Source organism: Perognathus longimembris, chromosome 23, assembly GCF_023159225.1.
Source record: "Perognathus longimembris pacificus isolate PPM17 chromosome 23, ASM2315922v1, whole genome shotgun sequence".
Taxonomy (NCBI): Eukaryota; Metazoa; Chordata; class Mammalia; order Rodentia; family Heteromyidae; genus Perognathus; species Perognathus longimembris.
In genome coordinates, this window is record NC_063183.1 from 22,877,264 (window position 1) to 22,902,277 (window position 25,014).

A 25,014-nucleotide genomic window follows, 5' to 3' on the forward strand; every position below is an offset into this window, starting at 1 on the left:
TCTGCATTTGCTTAGTGTCTCCAGACTTTGTAACTGTTTCTTCCATTTACTCAGTGGATACTTACTTAGGCTGTTGTCATCAAGTAGGTAAGGAGTTTGAACCTAAAGTGAAGGTTGCTGGCTGGCTGATAAGTTTCCAGGTGTTCTGAACAGCCCACCTGTGCCCCTCAGACTAGCCACCCTGACCACTTCAGTGGCCTGTTGCACACTGTCCTGTTCTGAACAGCCCACCTGTGCCCCTCAGACTAGCCACCCACCACTTCAGTGGCCTGTCGCACACTGTCCTGTCTATTCTGGGGAGACTGCAAGAAGTCAGCACAGGTTTGCCAGCAGGTTGGGCTGGCAGGAATTGACACTCCCTTAACTCTTGGCTCTGGTGAGGGTGGGTGTAACCCAGCCATTTTTGGTTTCAAATACACAGGAGCAATTAAGTCATTCTCCTAGTTTCATGTGCTACAGAAAAGTCCCCAAGCCAGAAATAACCATCCTCTGTTCCTGCTTTTAGACTTCTTCAGGGTACTCCCTCCGGTCCCCCCCCTTCCCCGCTCCCTTTTTCTTCCTGAAACTTCATCTCGATTCCTTCTGGTTTTCTCCCTTGAATGTACTGGCCAGACACACAGTGCTGTTTTCCTTAACGAGGGGCTGCAGAGCCAACACAAATGGAAAAGCTTCCAGCCTGGATTGGGCAGGCGTGGAGGGCTGAGGCCCTCACATACAGAAGTGGGGACCCCGGAAAGGGTGCAGGATCATCTCTGAGGTGTGGAAGTCAATGATCACTCTGCAAGGAGGTTACTCACAAGGAAATTCACCGTATCTACCCTCCTTTGATTATTTCTGGTGCCTAGCTAACCACAGTCACCTCTTAGGATGTACAATTTCTTGTCCCCTAGGCCAAGATGTATCCCACTGGACATTTAGACCTGTGTTGCTGCCTTAAATAACTGTGTGTGTGTGTAAGAGCATGTGTGGAATGCACGCGTCCACACGCCAGTCTTAGGATTTGAACCTGAGCACTGTCCCTGAGCTTCTTTTGCTCAAGTCTAGCGCTCTACCCCACTTGAGCTACAGCCCCACTTCAGGCTTTTTTTTTGTAGTTTGCTGGAGATAAGAGTCTCATAGACTTTCCTGCTCTGACCAGCTTCGAACTGTGATCCTCAGATCTCAGCCTCTTAAGTAGCCAGGATTATAGTCATAAGCCGCTGGGGCTTGGCCTCGATAACTTTTGTAGCTCTTTGTCGGATGTGTAATAATTCCTCGCTGGTCATCAGGTGGCACATACTTGTTTGTCTCACCACTGAAGTGGTACCAAATGAGGCACATGTTTCGAGCCTGGGGGTGGAGGGGAAGTTGGCGGGATGCAAAGCTCTACGTTAAAAAAAAACACACACACCAAAGCAAAACGTTAAAAATAAATCAATGCATTAAAAGGGCTGGGGGCGTGGCTCAAGTGGTAGAATGATTGCCTAGTAAGCATGAAGCTCTTGAGTTCAAACTCCAGTACTGCCAGGAAGTAATAAAACAAAAACTAAAAATGGTGATAGGAACGTAGGCTCCTTTCTACCCCCACTTCCCAATAAATGTCTGACCCTTTTTGCCTATGTGATTTCATCCCTGGGGCCCCAGGAAGTCCTCCCCCTTCTAAGGGCTGACTAAGTCTTTTGCCTCTGCCCGGCCCAATGTTGTTAAGCCTCCATGCTTCCAAACTGTCATCCTCAGATCTCAGTCTCCTGAGTAGCTGGGATTGTGGGTGTGAACCACCCGTGCCTGTCCCCAAGCAGTTGTATTAAACTCATTGGCCCCGTTGACAAATGGCATGCACACGGAAAGGGTAGATCAGGGGTTTTGAGGAATGGGAAATGGACTTGGAGCAAGAAGGGGCGAAGGAAATGCGAGGGATTATCAGAATACATGCCGTGGGAACTTGAGAGGCAGATCTGTCTTGCTCCCACTGGCTCTTTCCCACGGTGGCCACCCCAGCTGGGGTCCTCGCTGCCCAGCTGTTGCTCTCTGTTACTCAGCCATTCCCAGAAGTCCAGGTGTCCAGGCAGCTGCTGTGAGTAGATGTGGGCAGGGAAGCCATGTTCTAATGCTGCGGGCCACCTCCCAGCTTTTCCTGGCCACTCTCTTGGGTGTCGTCCACTTAGGCTCAATGTCATTCTCAAGTTTAGAAAGCACTGGCTTATGTTTTCAGCTCTATCAAGGCTGAAATGGAGCAAGGTGCTGGTGGCTCACGCCTGTCATCTTAGCTAATCAAGAGGCTGAGATCTGAGGATCACAGTTCAAAGCCAGACAGGGCAGGAAAGTCTGTGAGACTTTTATCTCCAAATCACCAGCAAAAAGCTAAAAGTAGAGCTGTGGCTCAGGTGGTAAAACACCAGCCTTGAAAGAAAAAGCTAAGGGACAGTGGCCAGGTCAAGTTCAAGTCCTACTCACACTCACACACACACACACACACACACACGGATCATTAAACCTGCCTCCTGTACTTGTGTCTTGGTGCTTTCTTCATTTCCTTGCTGTGAATTATTTCCCAGAGTCTCTGTCTGCTTCCATCCCATTCTCAAATCCCAAATCAGCAGAGTCCTACTTTGGAGACCCCTACCCCCAAGTCAAAGTTACCCCAATGGTGCAAAGATACAGCCAGCATTGCTCTTAAACAAGAAATCAGGAAAGTAACTTATGGGGCTCTTCCCGTGTGTGTGTGCGTGCTGGTTTTGAACTCTGAGCCTATGCACTCTCAGAGCTTTTTCTCTCAAGGCTTGTGCTCCAGCACTTTGAGCCACAACTCCACTTGTGGCTTTTTGTTGGAGATTAGTGTCTCAAGGACTTTCCTGCCTAGGCTGGATTTGAGCTTCAATCCTCAGATCTCAGCCTCCTGAGGAGCTCAAATGACAGGCCTGAGCCATCATCAGCTCTTGGCTAGAAGGAGGTTTGGTTGCTGGCTCTGGGGGTCTGCGCCCATTTTTGTCCTACCTAGCCCTGGATGTCCACAGTCCGAGACTGCTGAAGAGCTCTGGGTTTCTGGGGACAGGCTGTCCCGTTTTCAGCTCAGCCTATGTAGGCTGTGGTCCTCGGCCTTATCAGCCCAGGAAGGAGGGAAGAGGAGGAGGAGAAGGAGGAGAAGGAGGAGGAGAAGGAAGAGGAGAAGGAAGAGGAGGAGGAGGAGGAGGAGGAGGAAGAAACCTAGCCCCGCCTCCCCCTGGGCAGTTGAGGGTGACGAGTCTGGAGCTCTGCACACACCCATTCTACAGCAACCTGCCACGCCTAGCTGGACGCCTGAGAAGGCATGCTTGATTCTGAGCAGCCAGGTGTCCAGGAGAGAGCCAGAGATTGTGTAACTGAAGGAATGGAAGTTCCCTTCACAAGCCAACTGCTCTACAGGACCCAACCTGCCTAGCGGAAGAGGCAGGGCCAGGCAGGAAGACTGCCGCTCCGAGCTCAGGGATGCTGCCGGGGAATGGGAGGCGTGGGTTTCATGTTCACAAAGGGGAGTTTCACCGAAATGATTATTGAATGAGCTTCATAGATTCTGGGCTAGATGGGAAGGTCACTTAGAGGTCATGGGTGGAGACCAGAAAAGACAAACCTTTAGCCTCTTGGACGTGGCCTGGCACCACTCAGCTCCGGCTTTGGCTCCAACTGGTCTGATGGCTGGGGTTGGGTAGCTCACCCCTATGGTGTCAGCTCCGCTGGAGGCTGAGATCTGAGGATCAAGGTCTAAAGCCAATGCAGCTGGAGTCTGTAAGACTCTTAGCTCCAACTAATTAGTAAAAAGCAGACATGAAGGTGTGGCTCAAGTGATAGCGTGCCGGCTATGAGTAGGAAAAGCTGAGCGAATGCTTGAAGCCCTGAGTTCAAGTCCCAGGACTAGCACATACACACAGGCACACAAGAAAAAAAAATTGCACAAACACTTCACAGATTTTAGGCACTTAATTCTATTTATGGCAGGGAGGACAATAATACATTTTGTTTTTCTAGGATTTAATGTGTGGCAAAGTCAATGAATAGCTCATTTTATAGCCTCAGTTACATTGTGTTTCTTTTACAGTGCTAGAGTTTCTTTTCTTTCCTTCCTTCCTTTTTCCCCTTCCTTCCTTCCTTCTTTTTAATCTCTCTCTCTCTTTCTTTTGTCCCAAACTCGGTACCTGATGCTTTTCACTCATTGGCAAGCAGGCTACTAACTGAGCCATGCCTCCAACCCCATAGGTTGGCTATTTCTTTTTTCTTTTTTTTGTATTAGAATTTAAACTGGGCCTCTCTTTGGACAGGCAGGTGTTCCAATCATTTTGGCCACACCCCCAGGCCAAGTTTATGTTTCTGACCCCCACTTGTCTACTTGCCTGTTCTTGAGAAAGTAATATAAACCAAGAACCTGACTCAGAACCCTCACTAAGGGCATAGCCCAGTGTAGTCTTTATTATTATTATTATTATTTTTAAGCTGGACCTGGGCTTGAACTCAGGGCCTGGTTGCTGTCCCTGGGCCTTTTTTGTGCTCATGGCTAGGGCTCCACCACTTGAGTCACAGCTCCACTTCTGGCTTTTTTTCTGAGCAGTTTATCGGAGATAAGAATCTCATGAATGAAATTTCCTGGCTTCAAACCGTGATCCTCAGATCTCAACTTCCTGAGTAGTTAGGATTATAGGCGTGAGCCATGGTGCTGGTCTCAACAACAGATATTCTCAGTGTGGTCACTACTCAGCTTTGTGGAAAGGCAAAGGAAAGACCTGTAGAATGAGGCTCAGGTCCACCTTTGGCTTTGTGACCTTGTGACTTTGACCAGATTCCTGACCTTTGCTGCCTTCTGGCAGGAAGTGAAAATGGGCCTCACTCCAGTGAGATCAAGTGTGGGATGACTGGGGTGAGATTCACAGAGTGGGGGTCCTGGCTGTGTTCTTATTTTAGTGGGAGAAGGTCCCATGCCAGCCATTCAGGGGAGCAAACAGCTTTGGGCCTCTGGCTTTGTGTCTGGTGATTAGTGCTGTTGTAGGAACATAAGTCTTTTCTCTCCAAGTGGTTACTTGAACAAGTTCCTTCTTTGGCCTGGTGGCCTGGTTTATTGCTCCAATAAACTGTGTGTGTGTGTGTGTGTGTGTGCGTGTGTGCGTGCGTGCGCACACGTGCACTTTCCTTGAGCTGTTGTGCTCAGAGCTGGTGCTCTACCAATTGAGCCACAACTTCACTCGGGCTTTTTTGCTAACTAGTTATAGATAAAAGTCTCCAGGAGGGCCGGGAGTGTGGCCTAGTGGTAGAGTACTTGCCCAGCATGCATGAAGATCTGAGTTGGATTCCTTGGTACTACATATACAGAAAAAGCCAGAAGTGGTGCTGTGGCTCATGTGGCAGAGTGCTAGCCTTGAGCAAAAGCTCAGGCTCTGAGTTCAAGTCCCAGGACAGGCCCCCCCAAAAAAAGTCTCCAGGTCTTTCCTTCTCAGGCTAGCTTTGAATTGTGATGCTCAGATCTCAGCCTCCTGAGTAACTGGGATTACAGGCTTGAGCCACTGATCAGTGCCTGGCTGCGGTCCTCTCTCTTAATGGCCCTGTGAGTTAGATTGTGACTGGCTTTGAAAGGTCAGACCAAATGGATTGAAATGACAATGGTGTCCAACCAGATAAGTGGCCTGACTTTCTCTGCCATCTTGGCATTTTTTTTGCTCTAACACATGGCTATCCCTGACTCTTGCCCAGTCCTGGACTATAGAGCTGCCTTCACAGACATGGTTTGCAAAGATTACTTTGAAAATAGGTTTGAGGTTTTCTTTAAAATGTGTGGCAGTTATTAATAGGAGGACAGTCAATGCAGTGTTATCTCAGATTCTCTTTCCCTCATTTCTCCCTCTCTTTGTGCTGGTATTAGGGCCTTTTTCTCTCAAACTTTGCTTTTTCACTCAAGGTAGTGCTGTTCCACTTGAGCCATACACCTCCACTTCTGGCTTTTTTCTGAGTAAATTGGGGGATAAGAGTTTCATGGATTAGTCTGCTTGGGCTGGCTTTGAACCTTGATCTTCACCTCTCCACCTCCTAAGTAGCTAGAGTGGTAAGCTTGAGCTACCATCTTGGCTCAAGTGATCTCTTTGTGTTGGGTGCCAGAATACCTCATTCTTTATGGCACCATAGATTTTCTCTCTCCAGGGAGGGCCGAGGAGAAGACACAGTGACCAGTCATTCTGCTCAGCCAAGAAAAAATTCCCCTCTTCTTCAGACATCAGCCTTTTGTGCCTGCTTGGTCCAGGAGGAACGTGGCATTTAGCAATCACATCAGTGCCCCTAGCAAGGAGGAAGTGCTGCCATTTCTAAGAGGCAAAAGTCCTGAGTGCTTTTACCTAGTGTAGGCTCCTGGCCTTGCGCCATTTTACCTGGGGGGAGAAATTGGGCCCTTTTGTTGGAAGGCTGGTTTTCTGGATAGCCTGAAGGCTGGTTTTCTGAACAGCCTGCCTGCTACCGAGGTTGGAGGCTGGGACTACCTGCCGCCAGCCCTCTCTGAGCCAACATTTCCTGGGAATGAAGACATTTTTAAGGGAAGAGAAAGCTTCACTTCTTGTCTTCTCCATTTATGTGGAGGAATGCTATCTTATTTCAACGTACTTAGATGCAAATATGTATTCTTGGTAATGGATTCTCCCCTCCCTTTTCCCTCACAGAAACTACTTTCTGCTGTTATCAACTAAAGAAGCTTTATTTCTTTATTTAGGGGTGTGTGTGTGTGTGTGTGTGTGTGTGTGTGTGTGTGTACTTAGCATCTGTGGGACAGATTTTGAATCTTTATATGTTCCCTGGGCATCTCTTGATGCCTAATAAATAAAGTAATAAAAAGCCTTTTAAAAATCCTGCACACTTACTGGCTGGCACCCCTGAAATTTCCAAAGAAAGAAAAATACTCCAGCATGCGTGATTCCTGCCTGTAATCCTAGCTAACCTGGGGGCTGAGATCTGAGAATTGTGGTTCAAAGTCAGCCTAGGCAGGAAAGACTGTGGGACTCATACTTCCAATTATGAAGTGGGAGAGAGCCAGCCTTGAGCACGAGATTTCAGGGACAGTGCCTAACCCCTAAATTTCAGCTCTAGGACTGGCGTGCACATATGGATATATGCGGTCTCACACACACACACACACACACACACACACACACACACACACAGTATAAAAGAAGCCCCTTCCCCAAAGTGTCTCTCCATGACTGTTGCTGTGATTATGGTTTTTATCACTGGGGAACCCTTGTCCAGCCAGTCTCTGACCCCTTCATGAACATGAGTCAGGAGTCTTCATAAACTGTGGAGCTGTGGCTCAAAGTGGTAGAGTGCTAGCCTTGAGTAAAAGAGCTCAGGAAAAGTGTCCCGGCCCTGAGTTCAAACCCCACGATCAACAAAAAAGTTCATAATCATACCTCCAGCTACCAAAGAGGGGGCAGTTTGGGAATGTCTTTAAAAAAAAAAATTAGAAGCCTGGAAGCTTTAGAACTAGAAGGCAGGCACAGAATATTCTAGATCAGTGTACCAGTTCATTGCTTTCAGCCAGCCTTTCCACTTCCTTTTTCTGTCCTGTGGCCATTTCTAGATCCGAGTGTGGGAGTGGTGGGGACCGAACCACTTCCTCTGATGGCTAATCTGGGGGGGCAGTCGGGGCGGGTGGGGACCATGCAGAGGTTCCGAGCCTGAGCTAGGTGTTAGGTGGGGAAGGAGGTGGCCTCCAGTGTGTGTCACTCAGGCAGAGCCCCGCCCACCCACAGCCTCAGCCCAGGGACCAACCGGTCTTGCTGGACTTACTGGTTGGGCAGAAATACTCTATGTTTACATCTACAAGAAATTCAAGAGGGTGGAAGGCCAGAACATTTAACCCTCTAACATTTTACTTGATGATATATTACAAAGTATCTAGCTCACAGCAGTGTGGCAAACTCTCCATTGAAACTTCTTTTTGGTTCTCTGGGTAACAAAGTATATCCTGTAAAGATCTTGCATTACATTAATGATGTCCGGATTCTAATTAGGATATTTAAAACCCTTGGCTGCTAAGAAGGAGTGAGTATCAGATTCTTCATGCCAAATTTCTGCTGGGCAATGAGAAGTGGCTAAAAAAACAACTTTCAAGCAGGAAAAAGAAAACAAAAGTGTAACTAGAGGGAAATCTCAATGGCACAATTGAAATGGGAGACATGGTTCTTGTTTCTGTCTGGTGGTCAAAGCTTGGACTGGAGTGTTCAGAAGGCAATGAGCAAGAATTCTTTAAATTGGGGTCATTGGGTTGGGATTCCGCGAGGAGATCAATGACTTGTGTGAACCCAAGTGGTTTTAGCTTACCTGGCAGCTGGGGTTAACATTGCACGGTTAGGTGTAAATTTCGCTTGTATTTAAGAGTCTTATGTCAGCCAAATCCATTTATCCCATTGGAACTCCAAATGCAGACTTAAGTAATTCATTTGTGAATCTTTGTATCTTTTTCTTTGTTTTCTTCTTCTGTGGGTAGTGGGGTTTAAACTCAGGGCCTGGGCACTGTCTCTGAGCTTTTTTGCTTGTGGCTAGCTAGCACTCTACCACTTTAAGCCACAACTCCACTTTCAGTTTTCTGGTGGTTAATTGGAGTGGCCATCCACCATTTTCTTTTCTTTTGTCAGTCCTGGGCCTTGAACTCAGGGCCAGGGCACTGTCCCTTGAGCTTCTTTTGCTCGAGGCTAGCACTCTACCACTTGAACACAATGCTACCTCTGGCCTTTTCTGTTTGTGTGGTACTAAGAAATCGAACCCAGGGTTTCATGCATGCTAGGCAAGCACCCTACCACTAAGCCACATTCCCAGCCCCCCCATCCACCATTTTCTGTTTGCTAAAAAATAAATTATTGTGGCTGGGTGCTGGTGGCTCATGCTTATAATCCTAGCTACTCAGAAGGCTGAGATCTGAGGATCATGGTTCGAGCGAGTAGTGCTCTCGTTAGCTAGAACTCGTGCTCTGCCTCGTGACCCATAGCCCCATTTGCAATGTTTTGCTGATTAACTGTGAGGTAAGAGTCTCACAGGCTTTGCTGCCTGGGCTGGCTTTGAACCACAATCCTCAGCTCTCAGTCACTATAATTACAGGTGTGAGCCACTGGTGCCTGGCTTAAAATCACATTTTCTTGATCCATTCATTGCTGGTAGGGATCTGGGCTGTTTGCATCCCTTGGCTATGGCGTAGTGCTGCAATACACATGGGTGTGCAAGTGTCTTTACAGTATCCTCACTTGTAATCTTTGGATACACACCCAAGAGTGAGTGGTATGGCTGCATGTTTTTGATGAGCCTCCAAACTGCTTTCCATCATGGTTATATTAATTTACATTTCCACCAACAGTGCAATACAGTTCCTTCCCCCTCCCCCCCCATAGCCTTGCCACTGTTTGCAGGTGTGCAGGTGTTTGTATTCATGATGATGGCCGTTCTTTACTGGGGTGAGAAGGAATCTTAGTGTTGTTTTGATTAGCATTTCCTTTATATCCAACAGATGTTGAGCATTTGTCCATGTGTTGATTGGGTTGGCAACCTCTTGGAGTCAGCTGATGAGACTTCATCCTTTTCACTCATCTGTGTCTTGATTTTGTTCTCCTTGTCCCCATCAGAGTGTAAGCAAATCATCCCTCAGTCAGCATTGCGGCTGTGGAAAAGAGAAGGAATGGGAAGGGGGAAGGAGGAAAGGGTGAGACTCTCAGGGTGCTAATGAAGGCTACAAGAGATGAATGTTCTACATAATAGCTTGGTCTTGCTTGCTTATTCCTTTCCACAATCCTATCTGGCCATTAAGAAACACTTTGACACATCATTTTAGTTTCATTGCAGCAGTTGCTACTGCTACTTTAAAAAATTTTTTTGTGCCAGCCCTAGGGCTTGAATTCAAGGTCTAGATGCTGTCCCATAGTTTTTGTACTTAAGACTGGTGCTGTGCCCCTTGAGCCACAGCTCCACTTCTGGCTTTTTGGTGGTTCATTGGAGATAGAGTCTCAATTTCCTGCCCGGGGCCAATTTTGAATCCTGGTCCTCAGATCTCAGCCTCCTGAGTAGCTCAGATTACAGGCTTGAGCCACTAGCAATGGACTCACTGTAGCTGCTTCTTCTCCTTCTCCTTCTCCTTCTCCTTCTTCCCAGTCCTGGGCCTTGGACTCAGGGCCTGAGCACTGTCCCTGGCTTCTTTTTGCTCAAGGCTAGCACTCTGCCACTTGAGCCACAGCTGTTTTGTATATATGTGGTGCTGGGGAATTGAACCTAGGGCTTCCTGTATATGAGGCAAACACTCTTGCCACTAGGCCATATTCCCAGCTCACTGTAGCTTCTTGATTGTCCAGTTTCATGACCTGTGGAGGCGGGACATAGCCACATAGCCTCCCATAAGGACAATAGTAATCCAGCTCTCTACCTCTCTGAGGCCCAGCTAGCTGTGAGGAAGGAAATAAGCTACTGCAGCCTCAAGAAGCTTCAATAGATGCTTTATGCCCCCTTTCTATCTACAAAAGTCAAACTGGGACCACTGAAACTTAGAATACTAAATAAGTGGATATAAACTTTTAAATTTGATCAAAATCAGTTGTTAAAGCTTGAGGAACAGAATATTTATATAGTCTCAAAGTCTTTTATCACCACACACAAAAAACCTTGTCATGGGGCTGGGGATATGGCCTAGTGGCAAGAGTGTTTGCCTTGTATACATGAGGCCCTGGGTTCAATTCCTCAGCACCACATATATACAGAAAACAGCCAGAAGTGGCGCTGTGGCTCAAGTGGCAGAGTGCTAGCCTTGAGCAAAAAGAAGCCAGGGACAGTGCTCAGGCCCTGAGTCCAAGCCCCAGGACTGGCCCCCCCCCCACCCCGAAAAAAAAAACAAAAAAAAAAAACCTTGTCAGTTGCACCAGGGGGAAAAAAAAAAGAAAGAAATTGTGCAGCAGAGAAATGGGCCCAGGTTTAGCCAAGTGATAAGAATGGATATCATGGCCTATCATCCTAGCTCACACCTACCATCTGGGGTATTCTGAAGGCTGAGATATGAAGGATCTCTTGTTGAAGCCAGTCCCGGCAGAAAAAATTCCATCAAGATTCCAAGATTCCATCACACAACCAGCAAAAAGCAGGGCTAGAGGCATGGTTCAAATAGTAGAGCGCCATCTGAGCAAGCACGCTGAGCAAGACCCTCAGTTCAAACCCTCAGTCTCATCAAAAGAAAAAAAAAAGGAGGGGAGAGGAATGTGTAACAAGAATTTCTGGGCATGAGCTTTCAAACCTGTAATCCTAGCTACTTGGGGCGATTGAGAATTGAGGCCAGCTCTGGTTTCAAAACGTTGGTATGGGGTAAAAAAAAAAATGTGTGTGTGTGTGTAAATTGTGTGTGTGTGTATGTGTGATCCAACAACATCCTGTATCTCTGCATGTGATAACCTAAGAGGAACCTGAAATTGCTTACCTAGGATTCTCACCCCCAATGCAAAACTGAATCTAATTATGTTGAAATAATCAGAGAAATTCAAGTGGAGGGGAAAGCCTATATAAAAACTGGCCCGAGTCCTTTCAAATGCCAACATTACAAAAGCTAAAGCTGAGAAGTGGTTACAGATGAAGGGAGCTGAAAGCAACCTGACCACTTAATGCAACGCTAATGTGATGCTATGTGGGGAAAAAATAATTGTAAAGGACATTACTCAGGATAATTGACAAGACTGGCTTCCATCAATGTTAAGTTTCCTGGCACTGTTCACTCTGTGATGGTTAATGAGAATATTTCCCTTTGTGCAAAATATACACTGAATTATTAAGGTGTTAAAGAAAAAAAAAAAGCATAAGCCTGGTGCTGGTGGCTCATGCCTGTAATCCTAGCTACGTAGAAGGCTGAGATCTAAGGATTGCGGTTCAAAGCCAGCCCAGGCAGGAAAGTCCGTGAGACTCTTTATCTCCAACTAACCACTGGAAAACCGGAAGTGGTGCTGTGGCTCAAGTGGTAAAGCAGTAGTAGCCTTGAGCAAAATAGCTCAGGAACAGTGGGTGCTCAGTCCCTGAGTTCAAGCCCCATGACTGACCAAAAAAAGAAAAAAAAAAGCATGCTGTAGCCAATCTATTTACAGAAATTATGGGGGGGGGGGGGAATTCCAAATACATCTATGTTATGTAGATAGAAACAACATGGGAGAGGACAGGAAGCCAGTGTCGCAAAGTACTACAACCTGCTCAAGAGTCTGAGAAGTCCTTGTGTAGTGTTGTAGCTTTTCTGTATTTTGGAAACTATTTCAAAATAGAGGGCTAGATGCCTCACACATTCACTATTCTGTCAGCAAACCCAAACAACAGCAAAAAAGAAAAAAAATTAGGATAGATCAGCAAATAAACTGAAGGGATTGGAAAAAGAGGTCTTCGTCCATTCTCTGTCCCCTACTCTTTCTTGCTCCTGAGTCAAATTCACCCTACCTGGTGCCTGTACAGATTGCCAACCAGCCCAGGAGAGAGAGAGAGAGAGAGGAGAGAGGAGAGAGAGAGAGAGAGAGAGAGAGAGAGAGAGAGAGAGAGAGAGAGAGAGAGAGAGAGAGAGAGTGTGTGTGTGTTATAGACTCAGTCGGTTGAACTCAGGGCATGGGTGCTGTTTCTGAACTTTTCTGCTTAAGGCACAGTGCCACTTCCAGTTTTCTAGTGGTTTGTTGGAGATAAGAGTCTCACAGACTTTGCTGCCTGGGCTGGTTTTGAACCACAATTCTCAGATCTCAGTCTCCTGAGTATCTAGGATGACAGGGGTGAGCCACCAGTGCCTGGCTAACCAGCCTGTTTAGACTGCCTTAAAGCCTAGGCCCAAGGAACTTGGAGCCATAGGTTCTGGTCTCTGTAGAGGCCTCAATGTCTTCTCATTCATGAGAACCCCTGCTCTCCCTCATGGAGCCAAGAATTCCCTCAGCCATGGTAATGGTGGCCACAAATTGAGGTCAGTAGGAAAACAGATCTGTTTGGGGGTTGTCATGTTGCACACACAACATGCTGAGTGAACAGAAAAGAATGTACCCCAGTGAAGGGACGGTTTGTGAACTCAACCCCGGGTTCTGAAAATCCTTGTGATGCCCAGTGGTAGAAAACAGGAAACATCAGTTAAAATGGGAAACGGCTGTGGGCTGAATTACTGTAATTCCTCATCTTGCAGAGAGCTTGGCATGGATTCTACCATCCACAGGCTGACGTCTCTGGTTTTCTATGCCTTGGTAGTTTTGCCCTTTGTTTAGGGGGTAGTGGAGGTTCATTACCAAGCCCAGAGGCTTTTGAGACTTGGAATTGAGAACTTTAAATGCGCTTTTTTGCAATTGGGTTTTTCAAGGGCTAGTGGTGGTTGGTGGTTAAAGGCATTCCAGCTTCCCAACTCCTCCAGACTCCTTCTTGCCATCCCTCTTGCTTCTAAGTAGGCAAAATGGAGCTCATAGAGGGGCACCCGGGGCTCACACCTGTAATTCTAGCTACTCAGGAGACTGAAATCTGAGGATTATGGTTCAAAGCCCAGCAGGCAAACCCCTTAGACTCTATCTCCAATGAACCATCTGAAAACTGGAAGTTGAACTATGGCTCCAAGTGGTACAGTGCTAGTCTTAAGTGAAAGAGCTCAGGGATGTTGCCCAGGCCCTGAGTTCAAGCCTCATGACCCCCACAAAAAAAATTCAGCACACAGTCTCACAGGCCAGCTGAATAGTGAGTGACCCTATGAAAAAATGACCTAGCATTTATTTATGTAAAAGATAAGTACTTTTCTTTCTTTCTTAATTAATTAATTAAAAAAAATTTTTTGCTGGTCCTGGGGCTTGAACTCAGGACCTAGGCACTGCCCCTGAGCCTCTCTGTGCTCTACCACTTGGAGCCACAGCTCCACTTGGTGGTTTTCAGGTGGTTCATTGGAGGTAAGAGTCTCATGACTTTCCTGCCTGGGCTGGCTTTGAACCATGATCCTCAGATCTCAGCCTCCTGAATAGCTAGGGTTACAGACCTGAGCCACCAGTGCCCAGCTCACAGATACTTTCTCCAAACTTTCCAAGGGAACTCCCCCCCCCCCCACCCCTCAGGCCCACCCCTCCTTTGTATTTCTTCCAAGTAGAAGGGGGTGGGGGGTGTTTCTGGCCTGGACTTTTTCTAGTTGTTTCCTACCTTTCCAAACTCATGGAATAATGAACAGTATTGGCAAGATCGTGGCAGCAGTACAGGCTTGCTAGGTGGTGTATGGCATTACATGGGTGGGGGGCAGGGGGGGAAATCTGGCTACAATCCTTTGAGCCCTTCCCTTTAGAAGAGAGAACGTTTTTCTGTGTGACCTGGGCTGCACTCTGATGAGGATTCCATCTTGGCTGCCTGCTTCCTGTCCCCAATGCCAAGTATTCAGCCGTGCCTTCCTGTGCAGGCTGGACTTTTCACAGTGAACTTGGTCTACGATTTCTGTTTCTTCCACACACCTCTCCTCTTCTAGCCTAGCTCGTGTCCTTAGGTTGCTCCCTTACAAAGAGTTCGTTGCAACCCCAAGCAGTACTTTATTAGCTTCTCATCATCAGAGCTTTTGCTTGTCTCAGGAATGACCTCTTCCTGCCGCCCCACCTCTTTCCTTCCAATTCATTGCTTCAGTTGATTTAATCCTAAACTCAAATCTGACCTCATTGAAGCCTCTTAGGATGACTCAACCCATAATGATTTCTTTTGGCCATTATTTCAGTGAATGTGCATTTATAAAACTATTTGTGTTCAGGGCTCTTTAGTAGAAGAGAAGGTTTTTGGGCTTGTTTTTTTTTTTTTTTGTGGTGGGGGGGGTAATACAAGCCTATAATCCCAGCATTAAGCAGGCTGAGACTGGAGGATTGTAAGCTTGAGCCCTTCCTCATAAGGTACATAATCAAGATGGCCTTAAAAAAAAAAAAAAAAAAAAGCCAGGTGCTGATAGCTCATGCCTTGTAATCCAAGCTACCCAGGAAGCTGAGATCTGAGGATCTTGGTTCAAAGTCAGCCCTGGCAGGAAAGTCCCTACGTCTCTTATCTCGAATTAACTACCAAAAAGTTGGAAATGATGCAAAGTGGTAGAGCACTAGCTTTGAGCCAAATAGCTCAGGGATAGTGGGCCCAGAGTTCAAGCCCCATCACACACACACACACACACACACACACACACACACACACACACACACACTCATTCCCCACCCTGAACCCCAATCATTTTGCATTCTTGTGTTCAGCCCAAGTAATGTCAGAGTTGGGTTGAGATTTTCATCGCTCTGGTCAGGAAATCCATAGCCAAGGTTACTACAGCAACCCAAACTCCTCTCTGTGTATAGCTTGGTCCTTGACAATGGAACCTTTCAGAGCTGGGGCCCCATCCCAGAGCTGGGCGGTGATTTGAGTCTCTTGCGAACACAATGGGTGAAAGAGAATAGAAAGTAAGTCCACATTGTTTCCTGCCTCCCCTGGCTGTCTGTGGCAGAGTCCTGGTTGGTTGTGCAGTCTTGTGCCCAGCTGCAATTATGTTCCTCCCCTGTAGAATTTTAAATTCACAGCTTACCTGTTGCAACTTGAGTTGAAGTGTGGTTCACAGACACTTGAGCTACAGGCATTCTCTCATGGTGTACACAGGCCGGGCCACAACTCGCTACAGAAGATGCTCAGTGAGGAAAAAAGAACAGACCAGAGGCAGGATGGGATTGACATGATGTGATTAGAAAAGATCGAAAGCAGTTCTGCAAAACCAGTGACTTGGCCTTCCACTCCTGTCAGCCAACCATGCCCTGTCTCTAAAGGGGAGACATTTTAAAGGACCCCCCCCAAATCAAATAAAATAGATATGCCAAAGAAGTGACATAAAATAAAACCATCCCTTCACCCATCATTGTTAAAGCAAACCCATCGACCACACTAAATGTATCCACCAGTAGGAAGTGTCTAGTTCACATACTTTTCTTTCTCTCCTTCCCTCTTTCCATCCTTCCTTCTCTCCCTCCCTTCTTCCTTGCTTCCTCTCTCCCTTCTTTCCTTTGTTCCTTCTTCTCTTCTTTTCTCCCTCCCTTTTTCCTCCTCCCTCCATTCCTTCCTTTCTGTCTTGTTTCCTTTTTGTTTGCTGTTGCTTTTTCCTCCCTTTTGCTATGGCGTCTCATTATAGAGCCTTAGCTGACCTACCCTGCTCCTGCCTCACTCAGCCTCTTGAGTGCTGAGATTATAGGCATGCATCATTATATCTGGTTCATGTACATTTCTTTTTGGCCAGTCCTGAGCCTTGAACTCAGGGCCTGAGCACCGTCCCTGGCTTCTTCCCGCTCAAGGCTAGCACTCTGCCACTTGAGCCACAGTGACACTTCTGGCTGTTTTCCATATATGTGGTGCTGGGGAATCGAACCCAGGGCCTCATGTATATGAGGCAGGCACTCTTGCCACTAGGCCATATCCCCAGCCCCTCATGTTCATTTCTTAATCCAGAGAGTTTTAGTAGGTTCTTTTGTTTTTATTTACTTATTTTTTTAATATACAGCTAAGTTTACTATGTAGCATGTGGTCTGTAATTATACCAAACAAATTTAAAAAGTTGTGGTTTCAGTAGAATGGATATTGTAAAGAAACCTTTTTTCTTCTTCTTTTTCTAAATTTATTTATTGGCTAGAGCTTTACGGTATTTTGTTTATTCATACAGCTTGTTCTGTGATCAAACAGCTTTCCCTTGTTGTATGTTCAGATTGCTAGGGTTATTTATTTCCTTTGCTGCTTTAATGTTTTCCTCATGTTTAATTTAAATAGTTTGCTTCGATAGCTTTCTCAGTATCTCAACCTATTTTTTTCCCCTCTTGTCTGACTTTTGGTCTCTTCTTTGCTGCATGAAGTTAAAAAATAAATTGAAATGAGATTATTTGCTACACATAAGGGGTGAGCTTCACCACACGAACATACAAACCTTGGCTCTTTAGTTCCGACAAACCTTAATGAATATGTAGTCACTGGCAGGTATTTCTGGGGAGTTACTTATTTAATTAGTAAGTAATACTGTGCTGTTGGCTTCAATGCCCAGAGGGGAGTTACACACAGACCCTGGCACATGCCAAGGTGCCTGGTTCTGCTTCTCTTCCTATTTTGGGACTCAGGTTAAAAAAAGAAAAGAGGCATTTGTGTCCTTGGAGAGTGTAAAAGCACAAAGCATGTTTGCAAGCAGAAACCTGGCAAATATTTATGCAAATAAATGTGTGCTCTTGCTGGCCATTTTGAAGGCTCACCTATTGAGGAAGGGGACTGCTGACCTCTGGTATAGATTTTCTGGGGAAGGAATGAGAATGGGAGCCCCATTCGAACAAACAAACAAAAATTAGGGCGCAGAGTCTGATAATGTATGGGCTCTCGATTCTATTGTTCCCTATAGCCCTGTTCCCTAGAGGAACAAAACTACAAATCACATTTAGATGTGCGTTAGACTGCCTTGGTGATAAAGAAGAGAATTCCATGCAAACTGGCAGCCAAGTGTATACCCACATCTGTCCATTCAAACCCACTGTCGGGGGAACACTGGTGAATCAGAGGATTGTTCAGTTCTCGACCCACTTGTCAAGGCTGGCATAGCCACAGATGAGAAAAGACATCGACATGGGTGTGGCTTCTCCATCAGGAGCTTGGCAGCAAGATGGGGGCGGAAATAAATGGGGTGTATTTGTCCTATAAATAGATTCCAAGCCATTTTGATTGGAATCAAATGTGGCTTGAAACATGCTAATGATGTAGTCAAGTTTGTCTGTCCCCTCCTCAGCTGGATGATAGGGTGATGTGTACAGCCATCCCTATCTTTGGGGACAGAAATAGGGGGCAAAAATATCTCCTCCTTTCTACCCTTCTGTGTAGGGAACAGTAGCACAAAAGAGGTGGTAAGGATTAAGTCTTTTTTTTTTTTTTTTTTTTTTTTGTCAGTTGTAGGGCTTGAACTCAGGGCCTGGCCACTGTCCCTGAGCCTCTTTGTGCTCAAGGTTAGTGCTCTACCACTTGAGTGCTTGTTTAAGCTGGTGGCTTGGGCTGTGGTGGGAACTATTCCTCTGGACTTGGCTGGTGGAGGAGGAAGAGAAAAGGGAGAAGGGAGAGGAGGAGAGAGGAGGGCGGGGAGGGGAAAGGGGAGATGAGGAAATCTGTGGTCACTTTGCAGAATTGAAGCTGTGGGTGGTTCTGGGAAAAGCCAGATAGATCACATTGAAAGTTTCCCTCTGCCGGACAGCATGATGATGGAATCTTCTAGAACCTCTTTCTATAGCTTGGGCCCAGGGGTATGGCACACTTTTTCTGGGATGGCTTCCTGGCTGCATTTTGAAAAACTGCCTGCCCTAGACCTTCTTAGAATTTGTGCTTCACAAAACCACAATATCTTTCTCAGAGAAATTATTTAAAACAAAAAAACCCTTTTATGCTGGTACTGGGTCTTGAACTCAAGGCCTTGCATGTTGCCTTTTCTGCTCAAGGTTAGTGGGCACACCCTGTATTTCTGGCTTTCAGTTAACTGGATTTGTCTGCTGGGCTGGCTTTGAACTGTGGTCCTCGAATCTCAGCCTCCTGAGTAGCTAAGATTACAGGCGTGAGCCACCAGCCCCTGGTATCCCAAGAAAGCTTTTCATACAATGACAATGGTGACTCTAGGGAGGGAAAATATTTCTGGCGGCTCCAGCAGTATTGACCTTGTGATCACTCCACAGTCCAATCTGATGGGACAGATCAGAGACCCCTTGATACTGCATTCCCATACTTAGCCAGAGCTCACGTGTTGTTTTTGCTGTTGCCCTTTTTGTTTGTGTTTGTAGTTGCAGTAGGGCTTGAACTCAGGGTCTGGTGACTGGTGCTCTATCACCTTAGCCACACCCTCAAATTCTTTTTTTTTTTCTTCTTTATTTTTTAGGTAAAGTCTCTCCTTTTTTTTTTTTTGCCTCAAACCAGCCCAGACCACAATCTTCCTATTATTTATATCTCCCACCTCACTGGGGTGACTGGAGCAGAGGTTTTAATGCTGAGGTGGAGGTCTTGCCGACTCTGCAGTGGGTCTTCTCTCTTTCTCCTCTCTCTCTCATCTTACAAATGAACCAAAGAGAAGCTGCACTCACGCAGTGAGTCTGGAAACGTGATTCCAGGTCTGTGATGGTGAAGTCACTGTGTGTTGTGCGCTCATCTCACTATGGTCATGTGGTTTGCTCCCCAGGGAAGCAAAGGCGCCTTCCGGTACCACTGGCAGAGCCACAATGTCAAACAGAGTGGCGTGGACGACATGGTCCTCCTGTCGAAGATCACGGAGAGCTCCATCGTGGAGAACCTGAAGAAGAGATACATGGACGATTACATCTTCGTATCCTTTGCACGTTCCCTGACAGGCGTTTCAACTGCGATCCTCCACATCTCGTCCTCCTGATAGCTAGGATGACAGGTGTAGGCCAGCCTGGCCAGGCTCAGGTTCTGCCCTTTTTTTTAGTCACATGGTTCAAGCTTAAGAAGTTTCTCAAGGTCATTGGTAGAGAGCTTTCCATTTTGTCAAGTTGTTTCATGGATCTGGCATTGCCCATGCTTAGGGCTTAAAAATCTCTGCAGGCCTAGCCTACAAGGGTTCATTGGTTGCACAGCTTGGATTTTCCAGTCCAGATTTGAACAGGTTTAAGTAAGATTGCCTTGGAGCCAGGCGCCGGTGGCTCACGTCTGCAATCCTAGCTACTCAGAAGGCTGAGATCTAAGGATCTCAGTTAAAGCCAGCCCAGACAGGAAAGTCCATGAGACTCTTATCTCCAGTTAAGCACCAGAGAGCTGTGGATCAAAGTGGTAGAGCGCTGGCCTTGAGCATAATAGCCCAAGGACAGTACCTAGGCCCTGAGTTCAAGCCCTAGAACCAGCATGTGTACACACACAGACACATACACATACACAGACACAGACACACACAAACACACACACACACATGCATGCAAAGATTTCCTCATTCAAACTGTAAAAGCAATTTAGCTACTTTTCCCTGCGTCTTTCTGTTTCCTAAAGGAAGCATGAGAAATGAAGATCAGCCATGGAAAACGCCTGACATTCTGAGTTTCTTTCAGTTTCAAGGTCAGCCTGCCAGATGACATATTTATAGGGCTTTAAAAAATGCATCATGAACTCCTTTGCTAAATGGCAACTCCTTTGTACAACTACTTAAAAGTAAGAAAAACATCCCTAGAGAAAAACAAACAACAACAACAGCAACAAATGGCAAATGCTGCTTGGTGTCAGAGGCTCACACCTGTCATCCTAGCTACTCAGCTGGCTGAGATCTGAGGATCCCAGTTCAAAGCCATCCCAGGCAGGAAAGTCTGTGTGACTCTTCTCTCCAGTTCACCACCAAAAAGCCATAAGTGGAGCTGTGGCTTGAGTGGTAGAGAGCTAGCCTTGAGCACAAAAGCTCAGGGACAGCATGCAGGTCCTGAGTTCAAGCCTCAGGATCGCAGGCACACATACATACGCATGCGTGTACACATATACTTAACAAAGTATAATGAGTAGTCTAAATAAATTGTAGTTTAGTGCAATAGTTTTAAAAATGGAAATTCATGCAAAGATATCCATAGAAAAATACGTATCATTTGAGAACAGAAGCAGTCCTGGTCTTGCCATTCCATAGCTTTTCTGTTGTGTTTTGCTTTTTTCCTAACTGGACCCATTACCAGTCTGGAAAGAATATGCTTTGGTTTGGTTTATTTAGAATAATGGTTTCTTTCCTGTAGAACCTTGGTAATTCATTATTGTTTCTAGAAAGCAGCAGCAGCTGGGCTCATTGGATAATTGCTTTTGTCTTTAGATTCATTTGAAAAGTACAGACAGGGGTGGGGAATATGGCCTAGTGGCAAGAGTGCTTGCCTCATATACATGAAGCCCTGGGTTCGATTCCCCAGCTAGCCTTGAGAAAAAAGAAGCCAGGGACAGTGTTCAGGCCCTGAGTTCAAGGCCCAGGACTGGCAAAAAAACAAAACAAAAACTGATCTTTTGGGGCTGGGAATATGGCCTAGTGGCAAGAATGCTTGCCTCGAAAAATACAGACAGGAGCTTTCCATCCATGTTGGATGGAATCCCTGTATGAATCCCTTTTCCTTTTTTTTTTGGAATTGCTCATAAGGACTTAAACTCAGGGCCTCTGAACCTGAGGTCTTTTGCTTAAGGCTAGCACTATACCACTTTGAGCCACAGCAACTTTCTGTTTTCTGGTGGTTAATTGGAGATAAGAATCTTACAGACTCTCCTGCCCAGGCTGGCTTTGAACTGTGGTCCTCAGGTCTCAGCCTCCTGAGGAGCTAGTATTACAGGTGTGAGCTGTCAGCTCCAGCTCTGTGTGAATTCTTGATAACATCCTATCTCTGCACAGGAAAATGGGTTTCTAGGAAGATTAATGATGGTCCTTAGCCAGCCTAAATCCAGACCTACATAGGGTCTGTGCTAATCTCAGTCAACCCTTTTAAGCAGATGCCCTACTTTGGAGAGAAGGAGATTGAAATGTACCAGGGAGCGGTAAGTAAAGAGTTATGTCCATTATTCAATCTAGCGTTTATACAATGCAGACAATTTTTCTTCCTTGCAATTAATAATGTAGTAGCATTTGCCTGTGAATGATTTTTTTTCTTTTTTTGGTGCGCATCCTGGGGCTTGAACTCAGGAACCTGAAGAGCACTGTTTCTGAGCTTTTGTACCCAAGGCTAGTGCTTTACCATTTGAACCACAGCTCCACTTCTGGCTTTCTGCTGGTTAATTGCAGATAAGAATTTCATGGACTTTCCTGCCCTGGGCTGTGCTTGAACCATGATCCTCAGATCTCAGCCTCCTAAGGAGCTAGGCCTATGGTAATTTTTGAGGTAGTAGAAAAGGAGAGGAGAGCAAGGAATGGAACGAAGCAGGGTGTCGATCTGGCTGAGACAGGAAATTTATTAGGTATGGAGGCGTTTCAGCATTATAATTATATGTAGCTTAGCCTTGTCACAAGATCTAGCCACACACCCAACAGAAGAGATGTCACAGGATTCTGATTCCCAGATGGATGAGACCAACCCGCAGAACCCATTTCATCTCTTTCTAGAACCTGGCCTCCACTCTTTTAGGGGAAATTATTATTATTATTATTATTATTATTATTATTATTATTATTTTTGGCCAGTGCTGAGGCTTGGACTCAAGGCCTGAGCACTGTCCCTGGCTTCTTTTTGCTCAAGGCTAGCACTCTGCCACTTGAGCCACAGCGCCACTTCTGGCCATTTTCTGTATATGTGGTGCTGGGGAATTGAACCCAGGGCCTCATGTATACGAGGCAAGCACTCTTGCCACTAGGCCATATCCCCAGCCCCAGGGGAAATTCTTAACTTTTTCTCCTCATCCATTGAGAATGCCACTCAATTTTTGTGGCAAATCTTCCTGCAAGTAACTTGCCTCTTAGAACCAAAAAAAAAAAAAGTGACAAGAGGAATTGAGAAACTATAGTCACCATCACACCCCAGGTTTTGGGAGGAAGTTTCCCTTCAGCCCTGTCACCCTTGTGTCTCCAGAAAGATCTGGAAGTGGAATGTGGTTGCAGATATGAGGATGGGTGGGAAGGTATGGTATGGAAGTGGCAAAAGGACCTGGGTCTTGTTCGAAGGCTGAATCATGGTCCATCTGTGGAAAAGGCCTTCCAGATTCCATTCTCATTTTCCCAGGATAGAATTTGTCCTCAGCTAGGACATTTTGTGTGTGGTGGTGGTGGTGGGGTGCCAGTCCTAGGGCTTGAACTCAGGGCCTGGGTGCTTTCCTGAGCTATTTTGCTCAACTTAACAACTCCAGTTCTGTCTTTTTGCTAGTTAATTGGAAATAAGAATTCCATGGACCGGGCACTGGTGGCTCACACCTGTAATACTAGCAACTCAGGAGGCTGAGATCTGAGGATCACTGTTGGAAACCAGCCCTGGCAGGAAAGTCCAATGAGCCACCAGAAAACAGGAAGTAGAGCTGTGGCTCAAAGTGGTAGAGTTGCTAGCATTGAGCACAGAAGCTCAGGGACAGAGCCCAGGCCTAGAGTTTCAAGTCCTACATCGACCACCAACATCACCAAATAATAGTAGTAGTAGTAGTAGTAGTAGTAGTAGTAATAATAATAATAATAATAATAATAATAATAATAATAATAAATCTCACAGACTTTCCTATCCTCAGATCTCAGCCTTCTGAATAGCTACGATGATGCTTGGCCCAGCTAGGACACCTTTTTTTTTTTCTTTTTTTCTTTTTTTCCTGCTGGTTCTGTGGCTTGAATTCAGAGACTGGGTGCTATCCCTGAGTTTCATTAGTTAAGGCTAGCACTCTATCACTTGAGCTACAGCTCCACTTGCATTTTTTTTTTCTTTTAAGTACTTATTTGGAGATAAGAATCTCATGGACTTTCCTGCCTGGGCTGGCTTTGAACCACCATCCTCAGATCTCAGCCTCCCTTAGTAGCTAAGGTGACAGAGGTGAGCCTCTGGTGCCCGGCAAAACTAGGACTTCCTATGAGGTTCAGCATGCAAGCTGCCGGGTGGAATCAACAGCCATCAGAACTGAATGAAGAGCCGATCAATTTTCAAGTCCCGGGAAGGAAAGCCAAAGTAGGCTCCATCTGATTGTTGTTCTTCACCTTTCTAGGCCCAGTATGAAAACCCACCTCATATCTACGCCCTGGCAGACAGCATGTACAGAAATATGATCATCGACAGAGAGAACCAGTGTGTCATAATCAGGTAGGACGGGGGCTGGTGCTTGCAGGCCTGGAGGCCATCACACCCCTGTTCTCTCAGCATTCTGTCGCCAGCCACGTGTTCCCAACAGCCACTCGTGTCCAAGGCTGCCTACTGTGGCCCAGGAGCAAGCAGGCTGGTGGAACTCTGCCACATCCTAAAGCTTCCGACTTCCATGGTGAGGGGGTTTGTTTTGGTTTGGTTGCTGGTTCTGGGGCTTCAACTCAGGGCCTGAGCACTGTCTCTGAGCTTTGCTTTGTTCACTGAAAGCTAGCACTCAACCGACTGAAGCCACGCCCCCACTTCCGGCTTGTTGTTGCATCATTGGAGATAAGAGTCTCACTGATTTTTCCTACCCGGACTCTGCTTGCAACCACGATCCTCAGATCTCAGCCTCCTGAGTAGCTGGGATTACAGGCGTGAGCCCCCGGCACTGCCCCAGGGTTTCCTGTTAGGCCCCTGGTGCTCAGAGTCTCGGGCTTGAGGACTCCCGGCCATGTGTTTACCTTTACCAAGGTAAAGGATGCCACCGGGGAAGGTGCAAAACTTCTCTTTGGAGGTTCACTTCCTGTTTCAGTTATTTGTGGCCTGACTTCTCATATCTTCACAGGCCAGCACTGGACAGCAAGCCTCTGACCTTGCTCTTGAATAGCTAGGATGGCAGGTGTATACCACCAGGCTCAGCGTGGTGATTGAGATAGGGCGCCATCTTCCCACTCTTTAGCTCTTGAGTAGCTGGGATTAGAGGTGTGATGTGCTACACTTGACCGCCATGTCTGAGCTCTTTTGATATGCTTTTGTCATTTGCCTTGCTCTTTGAGGACAGAACTAGTAAGTGCCAGCCTTTGGGATCTGCAAGTGGATTTCATAATTCATTTAACCCCGGCCCATTGCTGGGTGTTGGTGGGGCTGAAGCACTTTTTCATTTATTTCCTATTAGGAGCATTTGTAGTCATGTAGGTGTGGATGGTGCAAATAAATATGCATGTTCTCATCACTGAGAATTTGACAGATCTTTTTTTTTTTGGTGGTACCAAGGGTGAACTATGGCCTTGCACTTTCAAGGCAGGTACTCAGTCTAGCACTAGAGCCACTCTTTATATTGAGCTAGACTGTCTATCTTTTGCCCAGGCCAGCCTGGACATCACTCCTCCTATTTATACTTCCCTGTGTAGTTGGGATTACAGGTATGTACCACCATGCTCAGAGTTTTCTGTTCAGGTGGAGATCTCACAACACAATTTAAAAACACAATCTTGGTCTGGAAACACTTATTCTTCCTGAGTATCTAGGACGCTAAGTATGCACTGCC

General features: G+C 46.3%; 1 protein-coding gene and 1 long non-coding RNA gene across 3 annotated transcripts in view; one reads left to right on the forward strand and one right to left on the reverse strand.

The window, feature by feature from the left end:
- Positions 1–25,014, forward strand: part of Myo1e (myosin IE) — a 127,022-nt gene that overhangs the window by 29,130 nt on the left and 72,878 nt on the right. The window contains exons 2-4 of one of the 2 annotated variants that reach the window (XM_048333183.1): positions 19,157–19,300; positions 21,388–21,477; positions 23,611–23,705. In XM_048333183.1, the coding sequence (XP_048189140.1) occupies positions 19,157–19,300; positions 21,388–21,477; positions 23,611–23,705 (329 nt within the window). Of the gene's footprint in view, positions 1–19,060; positions 19,301–21,387; positions 21,478–23,610; positions 23,706–25,014 lie in introns of those variants that run through there. The other variant, XM_048333182.1, reaches the window with a different exon arrangement.
- Positions 6,073–14,555, reverse strand: LOC125341140. The gene is made up of 3 exons (XR_007208887.1): positions 14,545–14,555; positions 12,776–12,778; positions 6,073–6,438 (listed from the first exon to the last, which is right to left on the reverse strand). It is a non-coding gene; the product is annotated as an uncharacterized LOC125341140 (long non-coding RNA).